General features: G+C 44.6%; 1 protein-coding gene across 9 annotated transcripts in view; it reads left to right on the top strand.

Moving 5' to 3' along the window:
- The window catches only part of NRG3 (neuregulin 3), a 1,065,324-nt gene that overhangs the window by 1,036,540 nt on the left and 10,878 nt on the right, over positions 1-17,906 (top strand). For 6 of the 9 annotated variants that reach the window (XM_079899415.1, XM_079899414.1, XM_079899413.1 and 3 more), the window contains exon 7: positions 15,955-16,082. In XM_079899415.1, the coding sequence (XP_079755541.1) occupies positions 15,955-16,082 (128 nt within the window). Of the gene's footprint in view, positions 1-15,954; positions 16,089-17,906 lie in introns of all 9 variants that reach the window. The other 3 variants (XM_079899409.1, XM_079899411.1, XM_079899407.1) reach the window with 1 other exon arrangement.

Genomic DNA, 17,906 nt, shown 5'->3' with positions numbered 1-17,906 from the left:
CTCCCTCTGCTATATTTTGGAAGAGTTTGAGAAGGATAGGTGTTAGCTCTTCTCTAAATGTTTGATAGAATTCACCTGTGGAGCCATCTGGTCCTGGGCTTTTGTTTGTTGGAAGATTTTTAATCACAGTTTCAATTTCAGTGCTTGTGACTGGTCTGTTCATATTTTCTATTTCTTCCTGATTCAGTCTTGGCAGGTTGTGCATTTCTAAGAATTTGTCCATTTTATTGGCAAAGAGTTGTTTGTAGTAATCTCTCATGATCTTTTTTATTTCTGCAGTGTCAGTTGTTACCTCTCCTTTTTCATTTCTAATTCTATTGATTTGAGTCTTCTCCCTTTTTTTCTTGATGAGTCTGGCTAGTGGTTTATCTATTTTGTTTATCTTCTCAAAGAACCAGCTTTTAGTTTTATTGATCTTTGCTATTGTTTCCTTCATTTCTTTTGCATTTATTTCTGATCTGATTTTTATGATTTCTTTCCTTCTGCTAGCTTTGGGGTTTTTTTGTTCTTCTTTCTCTAATTGCTTGAGGTGCAAGGTTAGGTTGTTTATTCGAGATAAACAACCTGCTTCTTAAGGTGGTCTTGTATTGCTATAAACTTCCCCCCTTAGAACTGCTTTTGCTGCATCCCATAGGTTTTGGGTCGTTGTGTCTCCATTGTCATTTGTTTCTAGATATTTTTTAATTTCCTCTTTGATTTCTTTAGTGATCACTTCATTATTAAGTAGTGTATTGTTTTGCCTCCATGTGTTTGTATTTTTTACAGATCTTTTCCTGTAATTGATACCTAGTCTTATGGCGTTGTGGTCAGAAAAGATACTTGATACAATTTCAATTTTCTTAAATTTACCAAGGCTTGATTTGTGAATCACGATATGATCTATCCTGGAGAATGTTCCATGAGCACTTGAGAAAAATGTGTATTCTGTTGTTTTTGGATGGAGTGTCCTATAAATATCAATTAACTCCATCTTGTTTAATGTATCATTTAAAGCTTGTGTTTCCTTATTTATTTTCATTTTGGATGATCTGTCCATGGGTGAAAGTGGGGTGTTTAAGTCCCCTACTATGAATGTGTTACTGTCGATTTCTCCTTTTATGGCTGTTAGTATTTGCCTTATGTATTGAGGTGCTCCTATGTTGGGTGCATAAATATTTACAATTGTTATATCTTCTTCTTGGATCGATCCCTTGATCATTATGTAGTGTCCTTCTTTGTCTATTTTAATAGTCCTTATTTTAAAGTCTATTTTGTCTGATATGAGAATTGCTACTCCAGCTTTCTTTTGGTTTCCATTTGCATGGAATATCTTTTTCCATCCCCTTACTTTCAGTCTGTATGTGTCTCTAGGTCTGAAGTGGGTCTCTTGTAGACAGCATATATAAGGGTCTTGTTTTTGTATCCATTCAGCCAATCTGTGTCTTTTGGTGGGAGCATTTAGTCCATTTACATTTAAGGTAATTATCAATATGTATGTTCTTATTCCCATTTTCTAAATTGTTTTGGGTTCGTTATTATAGGTCTTTTCCTTCTCTTGTGTTTCTTGTCTAGAGAAGTTCCTTTAGCATTTGTCATAAAGCTGGTTTGGTGGTGCTGAACTCTCTCAGCTTTTGCTTGTCTGTAAAGGTTTTAATTTCTCCATCAAATCTGAATGAGATTCTTCCTGGGTAGAGTAGTCTTGGCTGCAGGTTTTTCTCCTTCATCACTTTCAGTATGTCCTGCCACTCCCTTCTGGCTTGTAGGGTTTCTGCTGAGAGATCAGCTGTTAACCTTATGGGGATTCCCTTATGTGTTATTTGTTGTTTTTCCCTTGCTGCTTTTAATATGTTTCCTTTGTATTTAATTTTTGACAGTTTGATTAATATGTGTCTTGGCGTATTTCTCCTTGGATTTATCCTATATGGGACTCGCTGTGCTTCCTGGACTTGATTAACTATTTCCTTTCCCATATTAGGGAAGTTTTCAACTATAATCTCTTCAAATATTTTCTCAGTCCCTTTCTTTTTCTCTTCTTCTTCTGGAACCCCTATAATTCGAATGTTGGTGTGTTTAATGTTGTCCCAGAGGTCTCTGAGACTGTCCTCAATTCTTTTCATTCTTTTTTCTTTATTCTGCTCTGCAGTAGTTATTTCCACTATTTTATCTTCCAGGTCACTTATCTGTTCTTCTGCCTCAGTTATTCTGCTATTGATCCCATCTAGAGTACTTTTAATTTCATTTATTGTGGTGTTCATCGTTGCTTGTTTCATCTTTATTTCTCTGGGTCCTTGTTAACTGTTTCTTGCATTTTGTCCATTCTATTTCCAAGATTTTGGATCATCCTTACTATCATTATTCTGAATTCTTTTTCAGGTAGACTGCCTATTTCCTCTTCATTTGTTAGGTCTGGTGCATTTTTATCTTGCTCCTTTATCTGCTGTGTGTTTTTCTGTCATCTCATTTTGCTTATCTTACTGTGTTTGGGGTCTCCTTTTTGCAGAGTGCAGGTTCGTAGTTTCCGCTGTTTTTGATGTCTGTCTCCAGTGGCTAAGGTTGGTTCAGTGGGTTGTGTAGGCTTCCTGGTGGAGGGGACTAGTGCCTGTTTTGTGGTGGATGAGACTGGATCTTGTCTCTCTAGTGGGCAGGTTCATGTCTGGTGTTGTGTTTTGGGGTGTCTGTGGCCTTATTATGATTTTAGGCAGCCTCTCATCTAATGGGTGGGGTTGTGTTCCTGTTTTGCTAGTTGTTTGGCATAGGTTGTCCAGCACTGTGGCTTGCTGGTCGTTGAGTGAAGCTGGGTGCTGGTGTTAAGATGGAGGTCTCTGGGAGATTTTTGCCGTTTGATATTATGTGGAGCTGGGAGGTCTCTTGTTGACCAGTGTCCTGAAGTTGTCTCTCCTACCTCAGAGGCAGAGCCCTGACTCCTGGCTGGAGCACCAAGAGCCTTTCATCCACACGGCTCAGAATAAAAGGGAGAAAAAGTAGAGAGAATTAGTAGAAGTATGAGGAAAGAAAGAAGGAAAGGAGGGAAGGAAGGAAGGAAGAAAGAAAGAAAGAAGGAAAGAAGGGAGGGAGGGAGGAAGGAAGGAAGGAGGGAAAGAAAGAAAAAAGAAAGAAGATACAGTAAAAATAAAATAAAGTATAACAAAGTTATTGAATTAAAAAATTCTTATTTAGAAAAAAATAAAAGGACGGATAGAACCTTAGGACAAATGTTGGAAGCAAAGCTATACAGACAAAATCTTACACAGAAGCATACACATACACCCTCACTAAAAGAGGTAAAGGGGGAAAAATCATAAATCTTGCTCTCAGAGACCACCTCCTCAATTTGGGATGATTCGTTGTCTAAAGGAGGGAAGGAAGGAAGGAAGGAAAGAAAGAAAGAGCAAAGGTAAAGTATAATAACGTTATTAAAATTAATTATTAAGAAAAAAATTTTTAAAAAAACCATGGACGGATAGAACCCTAGGACAAATGGTGGAAGCAAGACTATACAGACAAGATCTCACACAGAAGCATACACATACACCTTCACACAAAGAGGAAAAGGGAAAAAAATCATAGATCTTGCTCCTAAAGTCCACTTCCTTAATTTGGGTTGATTGGTTGTCTATTCAGGTATTCCGCAGATGCAGGGTATATCAAGTTGATTGTGGAGCTTTAATCCCGCTGCTTCTGAGGCTGCTGGGAGAGATTTCCCTTTCTCTTCTTTGTTCTCACAGGTCACAGGGGCTCAGCTTTGGATTTGGCCCTGCCTCTGCGTGTAGGTCGCTGGAGGGCGTCTGTTTTTTGCTCAGACAGGACGGGGTTAAAGGAGCCGCTGATTGGGGGGCTCTGGCGCACTCAGGCCGGCGGGGAGGGAGGGGCACGGAGTGCGGGGCGGGCCTGCGGCGGCAAAGGCCAGCGTGACTTTGCACCAGCCTGAGGCCCGCCGTGCGTTCTCCCGGGGAAGTTGTCCCTGGATCCCGGGAACCTGGCAGTGGCGGCCTGCACAGGCTCCGTGGAAGAGGGGTGTGGAGAGTGACCTGTGCTCGCACACAGGCCCCTTGGTGGCAGCAGCAGCAGCCTTAGCGTCTCCCGCCCGTCTCTGGGGTCCGTGCTGTTAGCCGCGGCTCGCGCCCGTCTCTGGAGCTCCTTTAAGCAGCGTTCTTAAACCCCTCTCCTCACGTACCAGGAAACACAGAGGGAAGAAAAAGTCTCTCGCCTCTTCGGCAGGTGCAGACTTTTCCCCGACTCCCTCCCGGCTAGCCGTGGTGCACTAACCGCTTCAGGCTATGTTCAAGCCGCCAACCCCAGTCCTCTCCCTGTGCTCCGTCCGAAACCGAAACCCGAGCCTCAGCTCGCAGCCCCGCCCGCCCTGGCGGGTGAGCAGTCAAGCCTCTCGGGCTGGTGAGTGCCGGTCGGCACCAATCCTCTGTGCGGGAATCTCCCCGCTTTGCCCTCCGCACCCGTTGCTGTGCTCTCCTCCGCGGCTTCGAAGCTCCCCCCTCCGCCTCCCGCAGTCTCCGCCCGCTAAGGGGCTTCCTAGTGTCTGGAAATTTTTCCTCCTTCACAGCTCCCTCCCACTGGTGCAGGTGCCGTCCCTATTCTTTTGTCTCTGTTTTTTCTTTTGCCCTACCCAGGTACGTGGGGAGTTTCTTGCCTTTTGGGAGGTCTGAGGTCTTCTGCCAGCGTTCAGTAGGTGTTCTGTAGGAGTTGTTCCACGTGTAGATGTATTTCTGGTGTATCTGTGGGGAGGAAGGTGATCTCCGTGTCTTACTCTTCCGCCATCTTCAAGGTCCCCCCCTTGCTTTAATTTTTTAAGTGAACTTTATTTTGTAGGACAGTTTTAGATGTACAGAAAAGTTGCAAAGTTAGTACAGAGAGTTCCCATATACGCTGTGCCCAGGTTCCCCTATTATTAACATTGTACATTGATATGGGACATTTGTTCAATTAATGAACTCATACTGATGCATTGTTATTAACTCAAATCCATGGTTTATTCAGAATTCGTTAGTTTTTACCTAATTACTTCTTCTTTTCCAAGATCCCATGCGGATACCACACCACATGTAGCTGTCATATCCTTTGGTTTCTCTTGGCTGTGATAGTTTGTCAGACTTTCCTTATTTTAATGACCTTGATAGTTTTTAGGAGTCCTGGTCAAGTATTTTGTAGGATGCTCCTCTACTGGAATTTGTTTGATGTTTTTTCTGATTAGATTGGTATTACGGGGTTTTGTAAGAAAGACAATACAGGTAAAGTGCCTTTTTCATCACATCCTATCAAAAGTGCATTCTCTCAATATGATTTATCACTGTTGATGATTCCTTTTGTCATCTGTCTGAGGTAGTAATGTCAGGCAGCTCCATTGTGGTGTTACTCTTTCTTCCCCATCCCTTTCTACAAAGTTCTCTTTAGAAGGAAGCAACCACGTGTAGTCCACACTTAAGGACTGGGGAGTTATGCTCACCCTTTGTGATGGTAGAGTATCCACATAAGTAAGTTATTTGGAATTCTACTGCAAAGAATTTGTCTCTTCTTCCAATTATTGAGTGGAATGCTCTTCCGTTAGGGGAGATCAGGCTCTGGTGAGGTCTCTTTTCACTGAAAAGTCGACAGTTATAATGCAGAACATTGTGCGTGCATTTCAAAATGGTTACTTTCTCATCAGAGACATGAGACAATTTTTTATTTTTTTCGTTCTTTTTTTGTGAGCATCTGGTGTGGTCCTGGAGGAGGTTAAACTCAATGAAGTGTGAGAACACTCCCTAAGACTACAGCCCTGAGATAATTTTTACTTTCCCTCTAGTCCACATGCAGATTCCAAAAACGTATTAAATTACCACTTAAGTATTCCTACCAGTTTATGGTTGTGGAAGATTCTTCTGTAGGTAAGCTTCTTACTGACCAGGGTTCTTGGCCTCCCTTGCTCGCTCCCTGAGGGGGGAGGGGAAGGGGCGAGCTGGTTCTTTATACGGGGTGAGGGTAGGGGCGGGTCCAGGGGTCAGGCCAAAGGGATGGCTTAGGTGGTGTGTCCACCCCCTTGGTGGTGCTGCGTGCAGGGCGCCTGCGCAGTACCCTGCTTTTGCTCCGGGCATCTCAGAAGTGGCAGTTGGGTTTTTGTATCTTGTCATTCATAATTTGCCTCAACTGCACATGTATGTAGATATTTTATTTTTATTATTTTTATTGTGGTACACGGGCCTCTCACTGTTGTGGCCTCTCCCGTTGCGGAGCACAGGCTCCGGGCGCGCAGGCTCAGCGGCCATGGCTCACGGGCCCAGCCGCTCCGCGGCATGCGGGATCCTCCCAGACCGGGGCACGAATCCGCGTCCCCTGCATCGGCAGGCAGACTCTCAACCACTGCGCCACCAGGGAAGCCCCGATAAGTGAGTTTTATTGCCATTATCCCCTAGTTAGCGGGACTAGTAAGGCGGACAGAGTCAATAGGAGGAACTTTTCTGTGGTGGAGTGTTTCCCTTAAACCCAGCAGGGACAAAGGAGCTGCTTCCCTGGTGGGGGTGTCTGAGCAAACAGGCAGAATGCAAGCAAGGGTACAATAGCAAGAATGGCACATAGGAGTCCAACCCGCCGCATCCTCTTATCTGTCGATGGTTCCTGTCTTTTGAATAGGTCTCTCAGATTTTCCACCGGCTCACAGGTGTACTGTTCTGTTGTACCTGCGGGGGTAAAAGCTTTAGTGTGGGCAGATGTACCCAAGTAGATATCCCTTGCAGTTTGACAACGGGGAGTGGGGGGCGGCTAAAATTACTTTATAGGGGCCCTTCTATTTTGGCAATAGTTGTTTTTTTGGGAGACCCCTCTTTCCAGGTTTTAAGAACTTGGTCCCCGGGGTTTATTTGTGAAGGAACAGCCCCTTCCACTTAGTGGGAGCTGGCTGTGCCTTGCTGGCATAGTCCTGGATTGCCTTCTGAACGTGTTCTAGATCAATAATAATATACCTCAGGGTCTGACTCACTTCCTCATCCAGTAGAATGTCAGTAGTAAGAAAAGGCCTCCCATAGGTCATTTCAAATGGGCTGAGCCTCAGATTATAACTGGGGGCTACACGGACCCTGAGGAGTGCAATAGGAAGCAGGTGGGTCCAGGGTTCACGAGTCTCTGGCAGAGCTTTGCTCAGGTTTTCTTTAAAGTATGGTTCATTTTCTCTACCTTCCCTGAAGACTGGGGGTACCAAGAGGTGTGTAGCTTGTAGACTATCCCTAGGGCCATTGTGAGTCCCTGTGTGATTCTGGCTATAAAAGAGGGCCCATTACCGCTCTGGAGGGACTTTGGAAGTCCCAACCACGGAATTATTTCTTGTAAAGGGACTTACAGACTTCAGTAGCCTTTTCAGATCGAGTGGAGAAGGCTTCATCCCATCCCGTGAAAGTATCAATGAACACAAGAAGATATTTATATCCTGACAACAGGGGCATTTGGGTGAAATCTAACTGCCAGTTCTCCCCCCAGGTATGTCCCTCAGCATTGAACTGGCCTGAGTAACAAAGGGGGGATTGGATGGGCCTGTGGTTTATTACGGACACATAAGCACAGGCAAGTGGTACTTGTTTCACTATTCTTTTAATCCCCTTCCCTGAAAAAGCCTTTTGCATCAAGTCCCACAGTGCAACCCTCCCATAGTGGGTGGCATCATGTAAGCTCTTAGTGAGTTTCCATTGTTGGGCCTCAGGGATTAGAACCTTATTCTCCTTTTTATGCCAGCCTGTGCTTCCTTTCTCATAGCCCCATTTCTCAGCATTTTCTTGTTCCTGTGGGGAATACTGGGGAAGGCTAGGGAGTTCGGGGGTGGGGGGCAATCACTAGGGCCATAACTTGCTCAGGCTCTTGCAGTAGAGCTGCCTGCTTTGCAATTCAGTCAGCTTTGCTTGGCTCACGAAAGGTCCATCCCGCTGATGGCCCCTACAGTGATCACTGCCACCTGGGTCGGGAGCTGCACTGCTTCTAAGGAGCCAGAATTAAATCTTTAGGAGACAGTTTCTAGCGGTAACATTCCTCTTTCTTTCCAAATGGCAGCCTGAGCACGCAGTCCATGGAACCTGCATGTCCAGGGTGGCAGGGCCTTGGCTTCTGTGACTTCACCGAGACTGCCTATGGCATACCCTGCCTTTCGGGTTCCCATTTCTATAAAACTGCTCCCATCAGTAAACCGTTCAACCTCAGGGCTGTCAAGAGGCTCATCTAGAAGATCAGACCTGCTGGAGTAAGTCTGTTCTATGGTCTCTATCTACGAACACACTAAGTCTCCACTCTCAACCGCTGGGTGCAGAGTTGCCGGGTTCAGGGTTTGACACACCTTTAAAGGTAATGTCGGGGGTGTCCATTATGAGGGCCTGATATCTTGTTAACCTTGCTCCAGTCAACCAGTGATGTCCTGTGACTTCCAGTACAAACTGTACCTAATGAGGGGTTAATACATCTAGGTGTTGTCTCAGGGTGAGCTTGGAAGCCTCATTGACCAACAGCTACTGCCCGCAGGCAGCTTGGCCGTCACAGGGCCACTGAATCCAGTTGTTTTGAAAAGTAAGCCATTGGTCTCTGATCCAGTCTCAGCTTTTGGGTCAGGACTCCTAGTGCTATCCCTGACCTCTTATGAATGTATAGGGTAAAGGGCTGGTGTTCTACTCAATGCAGTCTTTAGAATCTCAGAGGCCTGCTGGTGGTCCCTATTCCATTGAAGGGGCTCCCTTTCTTCTCACTTTAGAACCTCCTGTAGGGGTTTTGCTATAAGGCCATAATTTGGAACTCAGATATGACAGAACCCAGCCATCCTGAGAAGGCCTCCAAGTTGCCTCTTTGTGGTTGGAGATGGTAGTGCACTAATTACTGTTTTTCCATCTATGGCCAGGGCTCTTTCCCCTGGGGTCAAAACAAATCCTAAATACTAAACCTGTTGCTGTGAGATCAGAGCCTTGGTTGGAGACACTTTATATCCCCTTTTTGCCAGAAAATTTAAGACCCTAGCAGTATATTGATCTGAATCTTGTTTGGTCTCACTACTTATCAATAAATCATCAACATATTGTAGCAGAGTTCCCTTCTCAAGGCTCAGTTCCCTTGCTAACACATTTCCAAAAAGATGGGGGCTGTCCCTAAAACCCTGCGGAAGCACTGTCCAGGTATATTGGGTAGCCTCCAGGGTGTCAGGGTCCCTCCATTCAAAGGCAAAAAGGTATTGAGAGTCTGGATGTAGGAGAATACAGAAAAATGCATCTTTGAGGTCCAAAACAGAGAAATGCTGAGCATTTCCCAATACTTGGGCGAGGAGGGTGTATGGGTTTGGCACCATTGGGTGAATAGGGATGACTGCCTCATTCACTGCTCGCAAGTCTTGCACAAACTGACGCTCCCTGTTAGGCTTCTGAACAGGGAGGATCAGGGTGTTGCAAGGGGATCAGCAGGGCCTAATGCGTCCGTGTTTTAGGAATTTGGTGAGCGGTGATTGGATCCCCATCAGGGCTTCAGGCTTTAAAAGATATTGTCTCTTTCGGGGTCCTTTCCCTAGGCCTTAATCTTATTTTCATTGGGAAAACATGTTTTGCCCTTCTTGGAACTAAGGTATCCCAAACTTCAGGATCTACTTGTTCTCTAATTTCTTGGGGGGAGGTCTTGGGGAATCTTTTGATGACCAGCACATGGGTCATCTGGGGCTACTAATAGATGCACATTCTTTATTTGAATTTTCTACCTCATTGGACTACGAATATACTAGCTCCTAATTTATTTAGCAAACCTCTTCAAGGAAGGGGTCAGGGCATTGTGGCGTATACGAAAAGGAGTAATGACAACGGACCCGACTCTGCAGGCAAGGGGAGACGTAAATCGCCTTACCTTCGGCTGTCCATCAACTCCCGTCACGGTACAGTCACGGTTGGGGAGGGGGCCGGCCTAGTCACAACAGAGGAGGTGGCTCCAGTGTCTACAGGGAATTCAGTTCTCCTACCCGCCATGTCAAGGGTGACCTGAGGCTCTGCTGGAGTGATGAGGATGGAACGAATGGGATCTGGAGCCAGGCAGGCACTCGCCCCATCAGACGGTGTGTGGGAATCTCTCATCCGAGAGATTCACAAGGAACTGGGGTTGGGGCCGCCCCTCTGGCGTCCCACAGGAGGGCGCTCAGGGCATTCCCCCTTCCAGTGCCCCTCCTTCCAACAAAAGGCACACTGGTTTGTGCCCAGGCGGCTTCTTGGTGGTCTGTCCAGCCTTTGCAGCCTTTTAGGGTCCCCTCGAGGTGGTGGGTGGATCAGAGCGGCCAAAAACTGCGTTTTCTTTATCAGCCTCTTATCCTTATTGGCCTTTTCTGTTAAGTCTTGATTGCTATAGACCTTGAAGGCCTCCTCTACCAAGGTTGACCGTGGGGTTTGCGGCCCAGCCTCAAGCTTTTGTTACTTTCTCCTGATATAAGGAGAGGCCTGGGTGACAAAATGCATGGCCAACAGTGTCCTCCCTTCTGCAGACTCAGGGTCTAAATCGGTGTACTTCCTGAATGGCTCTGTCACCTGGCTCAGGAAGACTGCCAGGTTTTCCTCTTTTTTCCTGTGTAACCTCTGGGATCTTATCATTTACAGGCTTCACCATATACCTTTCATTCCTTCTGATAGATGAGTAATACAATGTCTCATCCTAGCCTGGCCTACACGATCTTCATTGTACCAGTGTGGGTCACGTTCTGGGATTGCGTCCCCCCCGGCCTGATAAATTTGGCGGTGTGGATAGGTGACCAGTAGGCCATCTGTGTGCTCCCTGGCCTTTCTCGGTATACGCTCCTTTTCATCTGGGGTGCAACTGGGCCAGAATAACCATAATGTCCTGCCAGGTAAGAGAGAATGTTAACCCCAGCCTGATGAATTTGTCAGGCTCAGGTTGTCAGGGTTCTCTGAGAACCTGCCAAACCTCTCCTTACAGATTCCTAAGTCCCCCATCGAGAAGGGGACATGCACTCTAGTAATCCCTCCATTCCCATTAGCTACTTCCCAGAGGGGGTAAAGGCCTTGTGGGGCAAAAGTGGTGGCTAACTTTGAACCTCATCAGAGCCCCATTGGAGGAAACGCGAGGGGCTCTGATTTTTGAGTTTCTGACTTGACAGGGAAAGGTGGGGGTCTGGGAGTTGAAGAAGATGGTGAAGGGGAAGAAGAAAGGGGGGGCCTGAGAAGGAGGCTTAGTACCCCGATGGCTAGTCGGCAGTTGGAAGAAGGGGTCTGTGAGAACGCCTGGCTCTGAATCTTTCGGGGGCAACACAGGAAGAGAGGAATCCCTCAGTCTGGAGCCTACACGTATGGGCCTACACATATGGGACCTCTCCCCATTTTTAAGACTGCTTGCAAAATAGGTCCAGTTGTAAAATGGTGTTAAATTTAAGGGATCCATTCCGTGGCCACTTCTCCTGGTCACCCAAGGTATACTGGAACCGGGCCGTGTTGCAAAAGAAAATCAGCTTAGTTCTTTACTGTCTCCAATTGTTAAGACTGCAACCCAGAGGAGAATCTCTGGGGATTCCCTGGGCATCTCCCATGCTTACATATAAATCTGGAAGCTAACAACTAGAGATCCTGGGGGCCGGATGGAGTCGAGGTCTAGTGTAACGACAAAGGGGGTCACAGAATTCCCTCCCCAGAGTGAGTGACACAGACAAGGGGTCTCCAGGATGAAGGGGATGGGAGTATAGGTAATGAGGACCAAGGGAGAGGACAGGAGAGGAGGGACAGAAAAGACTGAAAAAAAAGAGACAGGAAGGGATTGCCTTTTCAGCCTGCCCCCCGAGGGTGTCTATTAGCCTGTGCACTTCCAGAAAGGGCCAGTGAAGGTGGGAGCACCCTGTCCACTGCCCACCAGGTGATCAAGCCCCGAAACCAGCCAGTTGTACATCGTCTGCGGGTCGCCAGCCCACAGGCGGGACTCTCACCCACACATACACCGGTATATAGAAATCTGCCCCTTCAGCCTGTTCCCAATGAGACTTCTCTTGGCAGAGGAAAAGACAGGTGAGAATATTGGGAGGATCGGACGTCCAGCCACTACATGATAGGAGGATTGAACCTCTGTCACTCTCATGTATCTCCCATCAGGGAAGGCCCACTGGACCCAGGTCTGCTTGGTGTGAGGCAAGCCTCTCCCACCTCTGCTTGTGACCTGTCAAGGTGAGCTGTTGCCGGCCAGAGGGAGCAGGTCTCACAGGCTGAGAACAGTGATGCTGTAGCTGCCCGACGTCCACTGTCTCGGGAGGATGAGACAGAGAAGTAGGAGAGGACAAAGAAGTAGAGAGATTTCAGAAGAGGGAAGGGGAAAGTGTTGAGGGAAAAAGGGCAAAGGGGAGGGGGAAAGCGTCGCCTGAATGAGGGTACTGAGGCCCTCAGGGGCCAGGAAGGCAGACTTACCAAACGTGGTGACGCTGAACCAAGAGGTTCAGGTGGCCGCCTGTCACCCACTGGGAAGCTGCATTCGGTGGTCCCGGAGGTGCCCAGATCCCCACCCGGGAATGGGAGAATGTCCTGGTAGAGTCACAACAAAGCATGTTACTGATTCTTGGCCTCCTTAATAGAAATTGATAAGAGGCCAGATGAGAAATTCAGGCAAGGCTCTACTGGGACTCAGTGCTGCAGCAGGAGGGAGTGAGAACAAGTAACAGTTTCCCTTGCTCGCTCCCTGAGCTGGGGCGAGCTGGTTCCTTGTATGGAGTGAAGGTAGGGGTGGGTCCAGGGGTCGGCTTAGGTGGTGTGCCCACCCCCTTGGTGATGCTGTGTGCAGGGCGCATGTGCAGTACCCTGCTTTTGCTCCGGGCATCTCAGAAGGGACAGTTGGGTTTTTGGTGTTTTGTATCTTGTCGTTCATAATTTGCCCCAACTGAGCATGCACGAGGTTATTGTTAGTCCTGAATAGATTCTTTGTATTCTGTTGCTGGAGGAGGCGTTTGTCCAGGTGCAGGCACCGCAGCAAAGGCTCCCAGGTCCCAGGCTGTCTCAAGGTGATCCTGGCTGATTCTCTGTATTCACTTGTCTTTCCAGGTTTTAGAGGGGTGGTTTGCCCTGCAACCACAATTTGGATGTAAGAATAGCCATTGATTTTGTTTGTTCAGCTTTTCTCTTATTTTAAGGACAGGAATGACGATTTCTAAGCTCTTTATTTGTCAGATCTGAAAACTGGAATCTATGTCTAAATTCATTTGAACCAATATGTATGGGATATTAGTTTGAAGGATTGCCAAATTATTAGGATTTTTTGTGTTCCCACTTGTCTCAACTAACCTTGGATTGGGGTACCAGCAATTTAAACCTGCATCTCAGATTAAATGTAGCCACTGAAATGAAAACGATTCTCAAAAAGGCTATGAGAGAAAAATCCAAAATAATAAATTTTGGAGACAAATTTGTGGTAATGGGCCACAATAATACCAGTGAAAGCAACTGCATAGTATAATAATAATCTAAGCATTTGAAAGAAAAGAGTTAGAACATTATATCTATTATGAATGCCATGAATCAAAGCAGAGGCTCTGAACCAACGGCCCCAAGGCTGAACTAGGCTTTTTGTTTGTTTGTTTTGGTTTTTTTGCGGTACGCGGGCCTCTCATTGCTGTGGCCTCTCCCGTTGCGGAGCACAGGCTCCAGACGCGCAGGCTCAGTGGCCATGGCTCACGGGCCTAGCCGCTCCATGGCATGTGGGATCTTCCCGGACCGGGGCACGAGCCCGTGTCCCCTGCATCGGCAGGCGGACTCTCAGCCACTGCGCCACCAGGGAAGCCCTGAACTAGGCTTTTTGACATACATTGTTTTTGAAAAAGGAACGGGCTGCTGACTTTTAATGATTTGGCAATTTCTCTAGAAAATGGGTGTGGATGTGCTAGAAACACTGGCCGATGTCGCCCACTGATAGCCCTCTGCAGAAGTAGCACAGAAGTTACCCCCCTCCAATTTGCTACAGATGTCTCCAGATAATCTTGCCTGTGTCTATATCTGAGGCTTCCAACCATCTGAGTTTGTCTTCTCAAGCAATTTATCAAAAAATTCTAGTAGATCTTTTATAGAACCTGGAAGTCTAGAAACAGAAATTCAGGATGTTGTTTACATTTCAATAACAAGTTGATTCAATTCACTTTTTCCATGGATGATTTATGATAAACAATTAGTCAACAAAGGAGTACATGTGAAGGTATTTCCATCATTTTTTGGATCTTTGTAACTTGGGGCTGTTGAAAACAACCACCTTTTCCAAATTATCTCCATGTCTTCTTTTTGTTCCATGTCAACTCACTCCATTTTGCAAGAAGCCTAAATAGCTTCTGTTAAGTCCATTTTGTAGAATTCATATTCTGATTCAAGATGTGGTCATTACTAACACTATGTGGTTTGTTTTGGACGTACTTAAAAAGAAAACAATTTAGTTAGAGATTTTGAACTTAAAGTTACATAACCTTGACAATTTTCCTAGTCTCCATAGCCCATACCCACCAATATACTTTTTCCCAAGGATAACACCTAGTTAATAGTTTACTTTTGTTTCCCATCTGCATCCCGTGTGGTTGTGTGCACACATGCACAAACATTTATGTATATGTACATACAAAATCTATGCATATATACACACACACAAAGCTAAATATGTTTGTATATACACACATACATACACTTATATATACATCTGTTTACTGCATTTTCCTTCTTTGCACATGTGGATTCATATTATGCATACTTTTCATACTTTGATTTTATTCAATGGCTGTATAATATTCATTTGTGGCCATTTCTGTTGTTTCCAGTTGCTTCTCTTTTGTGTTTGCTTTCTCTTTTGTTATTAAAAATTGTATCACTGACATACTTTGCTGATTATATCATTTCCAACTTTTACAATTAATGATGGAAATCCCTAGAAGTAGTCATCTACATCAAAGAGTACCAGTACTCTGCATCAGAGTACCTATATTTAATATTTTGCAACACATTGCCAATGTGTACCCCCAACAAATTAGCACCAACTCTATTTTCCTCGAATCTTTGCCTTTACTAAGTACTCCTGAAATTTAACGTTCTCTATGCTGATTTTCATCTCTACAATGAGTTCAGGTATATACTTTTTTGTATGTATTCTGCATATCTATCTTTGTTTTTCTGTGAAATTCTTGTTCGTATATTACATGTGAATATCTGGATTTCAGAATCTAATTTGGTTATATTTCTCAGCCTAGTTTTAATCCTTGTTGCTTGTTCAAGTGCCAAGTGTCCAGGGAGTGTTAAACTTGACAACTGCTGCCTGATTGAGATGCCATGTGATACTTCTCTGGGAGCAAAGTTTTTCTCAATATGCCATAGCTATAGGGTTTTCTTTAGACCCCTGCCTTGTGATATCTCAGGGTCAAAGGTGAAACCAAGGGTTAATAACTATAAAGAGTAAACTGTTCACACACTTCTCTTATTAGACATGGTAATTACCTGGTATCAGGCTGAAAGAGAGAAACAGTGGAGAGTAGTGGGCAGATAATCTAAATCAAAGCCTTCCATAAATCTGAGACTTGTGAAGGTCAATCAATTAGCATTTATTGAATCCCTATTGTTAGTAGTCCACCTACTAATTTTTTTTGTAAAATGTGCATTGAATTAAAAATTCCTTGAATTAACTTATATAATATTGTATATCAACTATACTCCAATAAGAAAATATGTGTGATTTTGGCTCTCAGGCATAGTGTGCCATGGGTAAAGACTGAAACGAAAAGCTAGACAGGATTCTAACGTGAAGAACCCTGTTGAACGGACCTTATCTAATCACAAAGAGTTCTGGGGGCAAGAGGGGAGAGCATATTCAGTGTGTGAGAAATGGGATGAAAATGGTGTTTTTGTCATTCTCCTGATCAGGTGCCCAGTGGAAAAGTTACTGGTAAGTTCCAGTAACTTTTTGATACCCAGCTGTAGTGTCAGAGGCCCTGCTCTCATAACTTCTCCTCCAGCTCAACTCTGTGCATGTGATTTCCCACAGTATTCAAAGGCGGAAAGGCATCCCGTGACTGCATTGGAGAAAATGATGGAGTCAAGTTTTGCCGGCCCCCAGTCATTCCCAGAGGTCCCTTCTCCCAACAGAGGAAGCCAATCTGTCAAACACCACAGGTACAGGTAGCTAATCATGGTGGGAATGGGTGCGTTGACACAATGTATAACACTGGACAACACATGCCGAGGAATGACAACATTATTCAGGAGAGGTGATCGTTCTTGCTTCTCCTGTAGTTCCCCATGCAGTGGATGCTCAAGCAGCTCCTGGCAGGCAAAGCAAAGATACCAGCAGGCAGCAGTGCCCCTAGAGGAAGCCTAAAGGTACTATTAACAGCACCCATCAAGTCTGCAGACCCAGACCAGTGAATGAAACTATTGCAATCTGAAAAACTATTAAAAACATGATTTTTCCTAGCCTGCCTTATCAGTCTGCAAATGTAATGACTAATTCTTCCCTAGGCAGCTGACAGGACATGCTCCAGGTCTTCCAACATGGTTCTCACACAAAGAGAACTTTCCAGGGGGAAGAAGCCTGGCAAATCTTCTCCTTTGGTTTATTAGATCTTCCATTATCAATGGAGTGGGACTTTTAGATCTTCCATTATCAATGGAGTGGGACTGTAAAAATTGGCTCTTTGAGGGAGAAAGCCAAAAATAAAGTTATCTTCTAGAAGTTTTACAGCATTCTGAGGCTGAGCAAATTCTTCATCTTCTAGTCACATGCTGTGTTTATACATAAGGAATCTGGAATTCCAAAAATTGAAAGTTTTGTTCTAAAGTGCCAACATTTGATACTTGCTACGACGGACATTATGTTTATGTGCATCCAAAAGTATTGATATGTCGTCAGTCTTTGTGGAAGCCATCCAAAGATTTAAGCTTCCTTTTCTTAGTGAGAGGTACAGTATTTTAAAAATTCTTAATTATGGAGATTAAACGTTTTTTAAATGGAAAAGGTAAAAAATAACAATTGTTCCCAGCAATGGAAGATAAATGTTGTTGACCCTTGGTTTTCATAGATGTAGGCAATATTTTGAAAACCACCGTGAGAGAAGTATGCGTTATTCAAGGAAACTAACTTCTCCCTCACCTTTCAGGGAGTCCCTAAAAACGATTTTCTTGATGCTGGCCACATTTACTATGAGGTTCTCATGTCACTCTTGATACTAATCATTAGTACTTGATGGTGATTTTTATTCTTAATCTACATGGGTAGAGACTGAGGTACCAAGGGTTTGCTAAGTTAAAAAAAGGTTTCAACACAGGATGAAATATGTTTGGCTACTGGATAATTGCTTTAGTTATTAACTACAATTTTTGGTTTCTATCAATTGGGGCATTTACAAATATTTCCCTGCGAAAAGATTACTTCAGTTAACTGGACCTAGTGGACGTTCTTCAATGACGGAATTAAGTACAAAATTATTGGCCTTATAGAAGATGTTTTTTTCCCAAAAGAGCATTTTCCTCTGCTGATTGTAATACACGTTAAAGTGGTATTCCATTCAGTCAAGTAAAATAATTAAGTATGATATTAAGTACTATATTGTCGTACATGTTTTAAAGTTGATATGATAAGCAATTATAGCTTCTAATGTATTTGACCTGCAAATACCCTACCCTGCTTTTGTCTGATGATATACCTCCTCCTAAACTTGGTTTCTAGGAATCACTCACAGATCAAATAAGGAAGTCTCTAAGAGACCTTCTTTTTTATTTGGTTCAATGACATTGCAGTATTTGTTGGCATACATTGCGTCCTGATAGATAGGCAAGGGTTGATTTATAAAGTGCTTTTAGAACTTGGTAAATTATAGTTCAATATATCATAGCTTTTGTTTTGTAAAACATGCAGTAGACTTAAACGTTTTCGTGATTGATAACCTAGTCACTGATTTATACATCCTGCAAACTGCTGTGTAACTTCCTGAATGCCAT

The sequence above is a fragment of the Stenella coeruleoalba genome (assembly GCF_951394435.1).
Source record: "Stenella coeruleoalba genome assembly, chromosome: 16".
NCBI lineage: Eukaryota > Metazoa > Chordata > Mammalia > Artiodactyla > Delphinidae > Stenella > Stenella coeruleoalba.
The sequence above is the reverse complement of the archived record's forward strand: the minus strand, read 5'-3'. Positions and strand labels throughout refer to the sequence as shown.